A 13,336-nucleotide genomic window follows, 5' to 3' on the forward strand; every position below is an offset into this window, starting at 1 on the left:
AATAACCTTATGTTTTTCGTGGCTCGATTCCCATAGATACGTTTGTCGTATATGAAATATTTTTGAGATATAAAAAAAGTTAAAGTAGAAACAAACAAGAACGAAAGAGGCAAATTCTAACACATCTACTACTTTTCGTATCCAAATATTTAAATTACAATAATATAAATATCATTAACTTGATAATCACAAACAAATAATTGGACTCTACGAAAGAATAATTAGATTGCATGTAAAATGATTGATTGAATTGGGCAAAGAATGATACAAGAATCTCCCTATTCAAGATTCCAATCCATAAGCTAATCATTACTATAAACCACTATTAGGATAAACCTATTATTATTATTAACTAATCATCCAATGATCAAGGTGTACTTAATCAAGGGTCTCAATTAAATCTCAATATCAAACCCACCTAGATTCCTGCCACGTGGATACAATCCCAACCAATCTCATACTTAAAGAAAACAGAGGATTATTTCCATAGTTGGATTAATTAATTAATAATTAAGTGGGTTGTATAAATATAGAAACTCAAGGGAATATAATTACAATTACTGACTTCCACGTTCTTATTAACTCAAGAACTCCTACGATTGCCACGTGTATAACTGCCGTATTACACGGGCCCGCTCAAATTGGGTCACCAACGGGGTTTCCGTTGAAGACGAAAAACCAAAAAAAACCTCCATTTTTTTCCCACCTCCATCTTCTTTCTTCATTTTCTCTCTCTAATTTTTTTTCCTTCTGAAAATTGATTTCACCCCATTTTTTATTTTTAATTGTTCTTGTGATTTTTATCGTCTTTTACCATTTCTCGAATGATGAAATTTCAAAGGTAAACCCACATTGTGGAATAATTTGTACCTATTTTCTTAATATTTTTATTGAAGAATTTTTTGGGGTTATAAATTGTGGGTTTGATTTGATTTATTTATAGTTTTTGATTTTGAGCTCAATAGGATGTTGCAATGAAGGAGCAAACAATGACGAGCAAATCCGGTGAATTTAATTCCCAGGTAATCAATTTAATTAGGAAATGTGCAAGTTTTCATTTATTGTTGAATTTGGGGTTGTTATGTTTAGCTGTATGAACCCTTGTTATTGATTATTGGGTATTTTGAATCTGAAATTCCATTAATTTTGAATATGATCATGGGGTTTAATTTGATAATGTTAAAATATTGTGAAGATTTTAATGAGTAATGGTGTTATGCCATTGTGTTGATTTTAGGGATCAACACAGGGAGATAATGCAGCTGTTGCTTCTCCTCAAGCGGGCCCGCCGGATCATCAGTCGTCACGGTCCCGGAATCAGGTATTGAGCCTCATTTTGCTAGGAATAATGGTTGGCTGTGTATGTTTGTTGTTGTTGAATGTGTTTATGTAATTCTTTGTTTTATTGAAATGCTGCTCTATTTGTTTATGAATTCGGGCGTTGCATTTGATTAGTTGTTTCTTGTTGAAGTGGTTCTTGAAATGCCACACAATTTATGTTTAGTCATATGATGATTAATGGTACTATAGTTTGTTTATTGGTTCTTAATGAAGTAGTTTATATTTCTTGTGATTGCGGAAGAAGTATTAAGCTTAATCACTTCAAGTGTTTGCAGGTGTTCAAGAGTGGGCCTCTATTTATATCATCCAAAGGTGAGCTTTTACTCCTTGTTGTTTTTTGCACTCTAAAACAAAGGTATGTTTCAGTTACTTGTATTGCAAGGTTGCCTTAATCTCCTTATATTGATTAGCATGAGAAATATGGAATGAAGTGAACTAAGCTTGCTTATTTTTTGTTGCATATGTTCGAACTGTCGAAGTGAGGCTAAATCACTACAAGATAACGCAATATAGTCATAACACATTTATATTGCGAGCTAATATTGTTCATTGTTTCATCTAGGAATTGGATGGACATCTTGGAAAAAAAGATGGTTTATTCTAACACGTACATCTCTAGTCTTTTTCAGAAGTGATCCTGTAAGTTTTGTGTCTTCTCTGATAAAATTTCTACTATGCATTTCTACTATCCACTTCCCATCTTTTCTTTTACTGCTTGTCTATGTGTTGGGCACAGGACTCCCTATGTTCCATTCAAGGTATATCTGTCAAGTATCCTTGAAATGATAGACTTCAAAACTATGCAAACATTATTGCTGTAAACTGGGAACAGGAAAATGATTGTTGCAGATAATGACATCTCTGAATGGAACATTAGGGATATATTGTAGGATTGTTTCAACTTATGCTCGTTGCCAGAAAATCAATGTTCACTAATCAGACATGTTAGAAAAATGTAGTAATAGATGACTATTGTAGCATATTTTACTCATAATCTTTCTAGTAACTAATCTCCCTAAATTTCATTAATGTTTAATTCAGACATAAGATTGACTTAAGAGCTAACAAAGTTCAAAGCCTGTTTCTTTTAGTTTTACATCAATGCAGCCAGTGTGTTTCAGTATCCGTAGTCTTCCTTTCTCCAACACCTTCTACTGTTTGTGTGAATGAAAAGAGGAGAACCAAACCTTAAAATTATGCTTATTGTCTTAATTTCAGAGTGCAGCTCCTCAAAAAGGCGGTGAGGTGAATCTAACCCTTGGGGGCATTGACCTCAACAACTCAGCAAGGTTAGTATGTTGTTTTTACTTTCGTATTTCTTTTACTTCTCAATATTATTGAACTCATGGATCTTATGAAACCAACACCTATACGATTTCGCTGACTATGGTAAGTTTTCTTGTTTCTGGACCTTACAAGGCCTTAACAGTGTCGGGAATTCGGGATCCATGTTGGATTGTTGGCTGGTATTGTTGAGATTCATGCTGTTCCATGAAGACACCTGCCTGATGTTTTATACTTTTTATGTTTTGTTAGTGTGGAAGTCAAACCCGAGAAGAAGCTATTGACAGTGTTCTTTCCTGACGGACGGGATGGTCGAGCTTTTACACTTAAGGTTGTGTCTTTGTGCCCATGTCTTTTAGCCACTGAACGTACATTGAAAGCACAGTTTATCAACTTTCTGTTTCATGGAGAATAATTTGTGTACCTTTCCTTTTGTTTCACCGCTTTCCAAGTTCCATTCCTGTTACCATTAAAAGGCTGTCAATTGACATTTATGTTACTCGGACTCGGGTACCCATGTTGGACACGGGTACGTGACTACGTGTCCGACTCGGCTATTTTGGTCCAAAATGAAGTGTCCAGTGTCCAGTGTCTAGTGTCCATACCCATATCCGAGTGTCGAGATCCGACACGGGTACTTGAGATAAAGTCCAAGTAACTGTGATCTATGAACTTGTTCATTTCGTGTCTAGTCCTGTTTTCAATCATTGATATTATTGTACATGACCTTTTTTCATAAAATAAAATTATGTGGTTAAGGTACTTCAGAAACAAAATTCATGTGCAATTGTTGATAGAGAGCCATGTGAAGGATCCCACCCTTTCAAAGATGGAGCTCAACTGCCCAAAACATTACCAGACAACTGTAACTTATTTCTATTCAACTTGTCATCAAAGCCTCTCTTTCTTAAGAAGGTCAATTTGTTGAAAATGCATGAGGCTAACAAGTCAATGATTATGCGGCTTAGAAATATTGTAGAAACCAGATTACCAGAGGATCTATTAAAGTAATGAGAAAATTCATGACATACTTTCAGAGGGTTATTAACTTCAGAAATTGAAGCAAAATAACACTTTTAGTTGTTGCAACGAAGATTGAATGCATGTTTATTTCCTTCTTAGGAGACAAGATTCTCATCCAGTGCATCTGATTCAGTTGAAATTAACTTTGAGAAGTTGCAACTTTATGTCATGAAATGATTGAACAAATTAATATACGTAGTATCATTTTTGTTTCTCTTTACCCCTATAGTGAAGAAACGGAGAAAAGAGATTGTCTAAAACTGATGTTAGTCAATCCTGTGCCTTTCATATGTTGCTGCAGGCTGAAACTTTAGAGGATTTACAAGAGTGGAAGACTGCACTTGAGAATGCATTGGCACTGGCACCACATGCAACCCACTGCGCAGGACAAAATGGGATTCTTAAAAGTGAGCAAGTTGATGATGTTAATGGTGCTGCTGATCAACGTATGCTTTTATTTTGTCGTCATAGTCGGCTTGTCCGCCCCACTTTTGTTTTTACTTAGTTTATTCTTCACTGTGTGTATGTTTTTGCGTGTATATGTTTACATTTGTATGTGTAGACTCATTACTTCTTATGGATGAGTCTTGAGTTCCTGGTGTCAAAATGCTTGTTGACTTCGTTAACGTCAAGAATGTGGAGTGTGCTACAATGGTGTCTTTTGTATTTACTGGAAAAGAAAAACAAGAACTTAAACTGTTTTGGGATTTAGGTATTCATGGCTTTTAGTTTACTAGTGAGATGGGGTATCTGAAAGAAATACCTAATGTTTCGTAGTAGAACTTTAGATGTATGATAAGAGCTCCCTATGAAGTTCTTTCGGCGGCGTTCAAGTTAGAAAAAACTGTCACTTTTGTCTGAATGTTTTTGAGATTTTATTTCCTGATTTTGCATTTCTTATCATCAAGTTGATTTTCAAGTTAAATTTTGACCTTCAGTTTTGAATTAAAATTTCCCTTGTCTGCAATTGTTTAAGCTTCTAAATTTTATTACGAGAAGAGGTGTTGGGCTAATGTTGTTGTATTTAACAGGCACGGACGGGCCGCCTGGGAAATCTATGGTAATTGGTAGGCCAATTTTACTCGCTTTGGAAGATATTGATGGTTCACCTTCTTTCTTGGAGAAAGCCCTCAGATTCATTGAAGACCATGGTATAATATATTTTCTTGTGAAGTCCTTCAACACTCATAGATTGCTTCTGCCGTATGATGACTAATACAAGCATCTTATGTAGTTTTACTTATGCATATAAATCAGTTTGAACATCTTTTAAGGGAAGTACATTGATGTTTTTATCTTGTTGAAAAGTTACCGCCTTACCGGTAAAATGAAGTTATTCGTTTTTGTTAACCTGCTTAAAATTTGAATTATGGTGCAGGAGTCAGGGTTGAAGGAGTTTTGAGGCAAGCTGCAGATGTGGATGAAGTTTACCGCCGTGTTCGAGAATACGAACAAGGTTTGTTTAACTATACTCTCTATCAGAAAAAAATATTCCATTAGTAAAAAAAAGTTCTACCCTTTAATGTACACAGAAGAGTCTTGCGGTCTTGCCCCATTCAGCAGTGAAAAATATTTGTACCAACATTCAGCTTTACCCTTTAATTCTTTATGGTGTGCAAATGAATTAGGTCTCTGTAGTCAACGCGCATTCGCACTTTGCCATCTTTCTTGCGGAAACCAAATATTTTTACAATTTTTTGTTAGTCAATTTGGTAACTAATGTGGTTTTCTTCATGAAACCCAAAAAGCATGTGCATTAAGTTTTTTTTATTGTTTGTCTTTACTGGTCAAGGTCTTACTCAAACGTGTGAAGGATAATAAATTAATAAATGATACAAACTGTGGGGTACCTCAAAGAATTTATTAAGAAACCATCACAGATTAAGGAACCAAACGGCAAAACCCCCTTAATGAGAAACCAAATAAGATTTACAAAGTTCCCCATGCGCACTGAGGAACTTTTCAGTCAAATTTCTAAATTTTGTCTTTGAAGTTCTGTTTCCTGATATCACATATTGTGGTACATGCTTGCTGGGAATGTGGACTTATAATAGTCAATAATGTATACTCTTATGTTCTAAGTCAATTTTTCTTTTCAATCAAATACAATTAAATCATAGTTATCTTAACTCAGGCTGTGTGATTAATTAACTACTTAAAACAAAATGGTTGCACCAAGTTAGTCATGTATTCCTTTCACTTGTATTTATTGGTCTTTATCTCAACTACAATTACTTTGGACTATTTGTTTAGGCAAAAGGGTAATACGACCCAGGGTTGTTATTAGGCTTATAAAATATTTACAGGATCCTGTGTTCCGTTTACTTTGACAAAGAACACTGTAACTTTTATTTGTTGGCTTATGTTCTAATTTCATATCTACACAGGAAAAAATGAATTCTCTCCGGACGAGGATGCTCATGTCATTGGCGACTGTATTAAGGTATATCTTCTGACCATCTATGCTAGTATTTTTAGTAACATGTCTCACATCTTTTGCTGATATTCTATCTTTTGGTGCAATCTTCAGTATATCTTAAGAGAATTACCATCTTCCCCAGTTCCAGCATCTTGTTGCAATGCACTACTAGAAGCATTTCGTAAGTTGCCACAGTAACTTCTGTTTCTGTAATAAACAATTTGTTGTTGTTGGCACGGTTACTGATAACGGTCTAAATGAATAACAATCATGACACTTGTGCCATTGAAAAATTTCTTGGAGCATTTGACATGCCCACATTACTTCATTTCATTGCAGATTCTTTAGATAATCAATTTATATCTAATGTCCAAGTAAATTTTTCTTTGGCTGTTGTAATTTTACAAATATGGACTGTCATTTGTAGGAAGTGATCGTAACAACAGACTTAATGCCATGCGCACAGCAATACTTGAAACATTTCCAGAGCCTAACAGACAATTACTGCAAAGGTATGTGGTACAAGTACTTTTCACTGCATTTCATGTGAGATGTTTTTACCATAAGGTACATATTTTTCACTGCAATGGAATGATGAAGTCTATTTTTCCCCTTTCAAATTACATTTCAGCATAGCTTAATCCTTTTGTCTGTATCTTCAGGATTCTCTTGATGATGCAAACTGTGGCTTCCAATAAGTCAGTGAATCGAATGAGCACATCAGCGGTGGCAGCTTGCATGTCTCCTTTGCTTCTGCGACCCCTTCTCGCTGGTGATTGTGAACTTGGAGATACACATATGGATGTGGCTGGAGATGGTTCTTTCCAACTTCTTCAAGCAGCAGCAGCAGCAAACCACGCTCAAGCTATCATCATTACGCTACTAGATGAATATGAGAAAATTTTTGGGGTAAACTTCAAATTCCCTCTTCATCTTTTTCTCTGAGGATGAATCAGCGTTTCTGTGTGCAAGTTATCTTTTCCTTTTATTGGATAGATGCATCTTATAAATCGAACTTCCAGGATCTCTTTCCTTACCAAGTTACCATATTATATACTCCCTCTGTCCCTAAAAGATTGCCCCATAGGAAATATTTACTTTATTAAGAATTGGGTATAATCAAAAGCAAATGGGTAGGTAGATTTGTCTTTTAGTTAGATTAAACAATAGCGTGTGAGGAGAGACATGTGGGGACCACAAACTAAATAAGGTATGGGGCAAACAAATAGGGACATCCATTTATGGTATATGGGACAATCTTTTAGGGACGGAGGGAGTAACTCAGTGTTCCCTGCATGAAGTTCTGGTCTAGTCGTCATATGCCTCTCCTTAGTCATATTGTTCAAGTATCTACGTGTTATATTGTTCAAGTTCATGAAGTTGCATTTTTAGGATTAATCACCACATTCATCTTATACATTTGTCTTGGTTTGCGCTTCATGGCCATTAAAATTCATTCCAGGAAGGTTCGATGTCGGATAGTGGATTATTCTCCGACTCAGATGAGAGTGGAAGTGGGACAGAGGAGGCCAGTGATGAAGATATGTACGAGGATGATGATGATGATTCTCTTGAAGATGACGATCATGAGGATGCATCAGATCATGATGAAACAGATGATGATTATGAACATTCAGTAACTGAGACGTGTAGTGGCAGTGGTGACCATGAAGAGAGTGATTATTGCGATGATAAGGCTAGTACTTTATTAGGTTCTAGTAACTACATGCATATAATTCTTGGCTATTATGTTATGTTTTGTTTCATACTTTAACCTTGCTATAACCGAAAGGCTGTTTCAATTGACCCCTTGACCTCAAAGGCTCAAACCATACCACCAACTACTACTCCCTCCGTTCCTAAATAAGTGTCCACTATTCTATTTTGGGCGTTCCCTAATAAAGTGTCCACTTTCTATATTCGGACATACACTTTTCACACTTTTCCATAAATCATGATTGTTTTTTCTTACACATTCTACACTTTTCCCACTTTTCCATCCCCACGTCCACTTTTATTTGTAGTTTATCAATAAAAAATTATCTACTTTATCCCCTTCCCCATAAAAACACTCACAATAATTGTTTTCTTATACACTTTTCATTTTCCTTAGTTACCGTGAATTCCTCCAAAGTGGACACTTATTTAGGAACGGAGGGAGTACTTCACAATAGGAAATTGTACTTTAAAGTCTTTCTTCAGGAAGTCTGCCTATCCAATCTACAATAGAAATAGCCTTCTGATATGTCATTGCAGGTTCAGACTCCATACATCCCAGCAACCCCGTACTATGCCATAGGTAAGCACCTCATTAAGAGGCTCTGGGGTCAGACGCAATGGTATATTACAGTTGCAAACCCCAAAAAAAGAAGGAAAATAAATTGCATCTTGTAAACAATTTTTTTGTTAATCAGCCTCAGCTTCAATAGCCGATTAATTTTCGTTTTCTTATAATGCATAAGATTGCATTCTGAGTTACTTGTCCGTCTCTTTTTACTAACTTCTTACACTATACTCTCTCCGACTTGCAGCATAGTGAAAGGTCCAGCTCATTTTCCAAGTCTCCTGAAAAAGTTCTTAGTTTTCTCCAGAGATCATTCTCAGCTTCACCTCGTACTCCAGAATCTCGGAAAAGTCATCTCCAGAGTTTTGACAATAAAATGAAGATAACTAATGATACATTGGTAGCTAAAGTTGACTTAACTAAATTGCATAGAGATATTCCAGCAGAGACAAGTACCATAAAAGAATATGGTAGTTTCGGTCCACAAATAAGCAGCAAAACATCAGCAGTTAAGTTCCTTGAGTCCTCGCAATTCAGACGTCAAAGGTGGGGAAGAACATCGGTAAGTCTGTTATTTCTTTTGTACCCCTCTTAAAGTTTTTTTTTCCTCAAATGTTTACTCGTTCAAGTTATAGGCTTTCAAATAATTGATTCAATAGTTTTTTTTTCTTCTTTTAACGTATCTGTGTAAACTACAACACAGGCAAAAAAGAATCTGTCCATGGAATCCATAGATTTCTCACTTGAAGATGAGTAAGTTTTTCTTCGGCCATTCTGAATGATAGGATATTAACCTATTTAATTTATCACTAAAGAATTTGTTTCAGTGCTCAATCCTGGATCCTAATGTCCTGATATCTAATAATCTTACATACATGATAACTTAACAATTTTAGATTTTAGTTTTGCAAAATATATTTTTAGCGCATTGACTCATGATTCACTGGTTGTTCAAGAAATTAAAATTTGTCAGCTTTGAAGTTATGGTTCTAGAGTCTAGAATCTCAGATTACTCGAATGAATGAAGTTAGAAATTGCCGAGTTCAGTGAGTTGTAGCCTAAAAATTGTCAACTAGAAGATATGCCAAGACATTAGGAACCCTATCAAGATAATAAATGTTAAGCTTAATGTTATGTTCTAAAAGGTGGCTAGTGTGCATCCTTCCTGTTAAAATATTGATTTCTTTTAATCTACGCGTAGCAATTTTTGATGGTATCACATTTGCTGGATAGACAAGATTATACAAAACTTACTAAGTCTATTAAGGTGCAATGTTGGATGTGAAAGGGGGGTTATAAGAACATGCGTATTTATGTCAGTTTTTCATCACATTGACCGTGATATGGCCTTTGCTGATTTTTTAGTTCTTTTGTAGGGACGAAATCCAAAGACTTGAGGACACCAAACTTGAACTGGAAAATCGAATTGAAGAAGAGGTAGAAGCTCTCTTGTTTTAGCAATGTATTTCTTGATAATGTTTAGACATTTTATTTAATGATATTTATCCATGTACTTCGTTCCTCATTTTAGGCTAACGGTAATACAATTCTACAAGCAAGTTTGGAGAGACGAAAGAAAGCCCTAAATGAGCGCCGCCTAGCTCTTGAGAAAGACGTATGTTTTACAGTTCTTCCATTGTTTTTATTTGGGGTGGGGATGAGGGTGTAGTTCTCTAGTTTCCGTTCCAACTTATGTGGAAGATACAAGACTATAATTTTTTTTTTGTAGTTTTGTGTGTTTTAAGAAAAGTAAATTAATTACGAAGTTATTGCTCCGAAATACAGTTCCTCTTCTGTTGCAACAACATTCTTAGTCATAGTGCAGATCATATGACAAATTTAGTCACATTGCTTGGCTTTGTCTAGTTATGACACTCTTGGCTTATGACCTTGAGGTCAGTGGCGGATTTTCCTTATGAGTGGGTGGGCCCGGTCCCCCGGGGGGAAAATTCCGTAGTGCACTTTTAGATACCCCCCTAAAATTTGTGTAGAATTGTATAACTTACCTACTATATTGCTTAATTTTTCAACTGGCCTCCCTGTAAAACTGTTCAAGATCCGCCACTGCTTGAGGTCATGGGATCGAGTCCACTATGGCCACTTTGGGGGTGGGATTCCCTTACCCTGCACCCCACCCCCAAGGAGCTTGGTCTGTTGTGATGGGTGGGATATTTCTTGAGATAGAAGGCCCGCCCAAAGGCCCCTATCTGTACTTGACCAAAATATTTGACAAAATTGGTCATATGGTTCATGTTTTGACAAAGGCATAATTCTTTTTGGATTGATGGTGCACAGGTGACTAGGTTGCAAGAACAACTACAAAAGGAAAGAGATTTACGAGTATCACTGGAAGTTGGATCTGGATTTGACATGTCTCAAGTGCATGTCTCGGCAAGTATCAATGACAAGGTCAGTTTAAGAATAAAAATGTTGATGATGATGCAAGTCATGCAACCTGTATCTTGATTCTTGATGTTCCTTTATTTCTGTTCTGTGATTCTGATAAGTTTTCCTATTCAAGACAAAGGTTGAGCTTCATAAGATTGCTATAGCGGAGGAATGTTTTAGTAACTTGAAGCAGAGGCTTGATGATATTGATGCAGAGCTTATTCATCAACATGAGCAGACCGCATCGCTTTTGCAGGGTAGTAATAAAGTACAAGATTCTTCAAGTCAAGGGACTATGTAAGAAAACTCATGCCATCCTCATCTTTTTTGTATCTTTCCATGAAAGTTTAAAATTTGGACATTCAGTAACAATTTCGAGTTACACGTTAGAATTCAGTAACAATATCCAGTAATTGTTGTTTTTTTGACATGACAGGATATATAACAAGGACCATGAGATGAAAGATCATCATGTCGAAAGATCGAGTAAAAATGAGGTATGTAACCTTTTACCATCAGTAAATTTGAGGTCAAGAAGTGGCCAACACGGTAAGTACTATGCAGCTCTAAGTGTTGGGATACCTATATTAGAAGGGGTTTTTTTTTCTGCATAGACCATATTCAACTGATTTATGTCATGATTATTTTGTCTGATTCATATTTTGTGTGGAATGTTTATCTACCATTAGTTAATTGATCAGCTTATTGAAGATTGGTTTTCCAGGGAATACAGAATAATAGAAAACTCATTTTTGTGTGGAATGTTTATCCTACCATTAGTTAATTAATCATGAGAATGATCGGAAAAATGAACCAGCAAAGGTAGTTAAAAGTAGTTAATGGAGTTGGCCAGAGTGCCGAACTATTTTTTAGTCTTTAAGTGGGATGCTTATTTATAATTAGTTGTTTGATAAGCTTGTTGAATAGGGTAGTCTATGGTTGATTATGTGATTCTAAATTTCTAATACTATCCCTGCCTATCTTGTTTTCTGCCATTTTGCCAAGCTTAAGATTGATTTTACAGGGACAACGGAACTATAAATCAGAAGGAGCAGATCGTGATAATAGTCGAAAAAATGAATTATCAAGCAGTAATCAGAATGAAACAAATGATGTAGCAAGAGGCGGTTCTTCCAAATCAACGGAAGCCCACATCCCCAAGTCTTCCACTTCAAGGAGGTCAAGTTCAAAGGGAGAGGTAGGTCTATTCTTCTTTGCACTTGACTTCAATTTGGACCAAAGACGTGCTTTTTTTTGTTTTGTTTTGTTTAAATAGCCGAGCATGATACTCAAAAGTCATAACACATACCCATGCCTGACACCAGTTCCTAAGCCCGAGTTATATAGGGTTCAAATGAAATGTTAGTTCCATATTTATGTTGCAAAGCATGTGGCACAAGTACTTAGATTTTGTTCTCTTCACCTTATTCTTATTGCTTATTAGACCAGACCAGAAAAATCTGACCAGGCCAGGCCAGAAAAAATAAAAACACTCATACAAAACATTCAGATCAAACCAGACCAAACTAGAAAAATCAGAACAGACCAGGCGAAGAGAACAAAGCCTTACATACACAGAAGTGAATGGTTGAAAGCTGAAATTGAAGTTTCTAAAGGAAATATCTACATGTGCATAACAGGGAAGTAACTCTACAAGCTCTGCACTGTCCAAACTCACAACCCGGCTCAACTTCTTGAAAGAAAGGCGTACTCAAATTGCGTCTGAGCTCCAAAGCATTGACAAAGGACGAGGATCATCATTAACCCAACCCATCATAAGCCCCGGTAAGGGAAAAGGTCACGAACCTCCTACCCCTATACCCCACAACCCCGACAAAAATCAAGGTCTTGATGAAGATCGTGTTTATCAATCATCACATAGTTCATGCAAACAGGGTTCATCAACAGAAGTTGATAACAAAAAGATTGATAATAATAAGGATAGTAATAAAAAGGGTTCTAGCTCAAAATCGGATGCTTCAAAGTCAGAGAATCAGCAACAAGTTGACAGTAATAAAAAGGGTTCTAGCTCAAAGTCCGATGTTTCACAGAATCAGCAACAACTTGATAGAGTAAAGTCAGAAGGAGGACAACCATCAACAAAAAACTTAGATAAAGGTCGAAGACAAGATGGTCAACATTCTAGTACTTCTAGGACACAATCCAGATGATTAGTAGTCCAGAATTGTGCAAGTTTTTTCTGATTCTTTGACAGTTATATATATAACAGGGAATTTTTCTTTACTGTGAACTACATGCTTATGTTATTAGAACCAGATTCACAGATTTAGTCTTATAGTGGTGACTTCGATACACATGTCGTGACCTTATTGGCTCATTGAACTGAACCCTCTTTGTACAGAACCACAGGTGGCTGTTTTCTCTTACAGTAAAAATAGGGAATTTCTGACATTCTTTCGTTCGAAAATCTAATCGAATTTTTACAAAAATTATGACTGGTTATGTAATCTCTTTACTCGAGCAAAATATATCCAGCTATCTGTTTTGTTCTACTTATTTTGACTCATTTCAGTTTAGATAAGTTCAGATAAGTTATTTTCAGACATTTTCACACACAAATAAGTTTATTTCAGACA

The 13,336-nt window shown here is 36.0% G+C and overlaps 1 protein-coding gene across 4 annotated transcripts; it reads left to right on the top strand.

Moving 5' to 3' along the window:
* The first annotated feature begins 629 nt into the window (after nt 1–629).
* Nucleotides 630–13,252, top strand: LOC110800304 (rho GTPase-activating protein REN1). Of its 4 annotated transcripts, none has more exons than XM_022005760.2 (24): nt 630–841; nt 966–1,022; nt 1,238–1,321; nt 1,608–1,653; nt 1,904–1,980; nt 2,560–2,630; nt 2,878–2,956; nt 3,950–4,055; nt 4,680–4,799; nt 5,027–5,104; nt 6,036–6,091; nt 6,179–6,248; nt 6,495–6,579; nt 6,730–6,976; nt 7,530–7,763; nt 8,599–8,913; nt 9,055–9,104; nt 9,728–9,788; nt 9,883–9,966; nt 10,647–10,760; nt 10,873–11,036; nt 11,176–11,236; nt 11,764–11,937; nt 12,380–13,252. In XM_022005760.2, exons 2-24 carry the CDS (start codon nt 975–977, stop codon nt 12,908–12,910), a joined length of 2,955 nt encoding a protein of 984 aa, XP_021861452.1. In that variant the 5' UTR covers nt 630–841; nt 966–974; the 3' UTR covers nt 12,911–13,252. The 4 variants fall into 4 exon arrangements, with proteins under 4 accessions (XP_021861452.1, XP_056693867.1, XP_021861337.1 ...); XM_056837889.1 differs by having other exon boundaries at nt 632–841; nt 944–1,022; nt 3,950–4,094; XM_022005645.2 differs by having other exon boundaries at nt 632–841; nt 3,950–4,094.
* Nucleotides 13,253–13,336: the final 84 nt, after the last annotated feature.

Source organism: Spinacia oleracea, chromosome 2 (assembly GCF_020520425.1).
Source record: "Spinacia oleracea cultivar Varoflay chromosome 2, BTI_SOV_V1, whole genome shotgun sequence".
Classification (NCBI taxonomy): domain Eukaryota; kingdom Viridiplantae; phylum Streptophyta; class Magnoliopsida; order Caryophyllales; family Amaranthaceae; genus Spinacia; species Spinacia oleracea.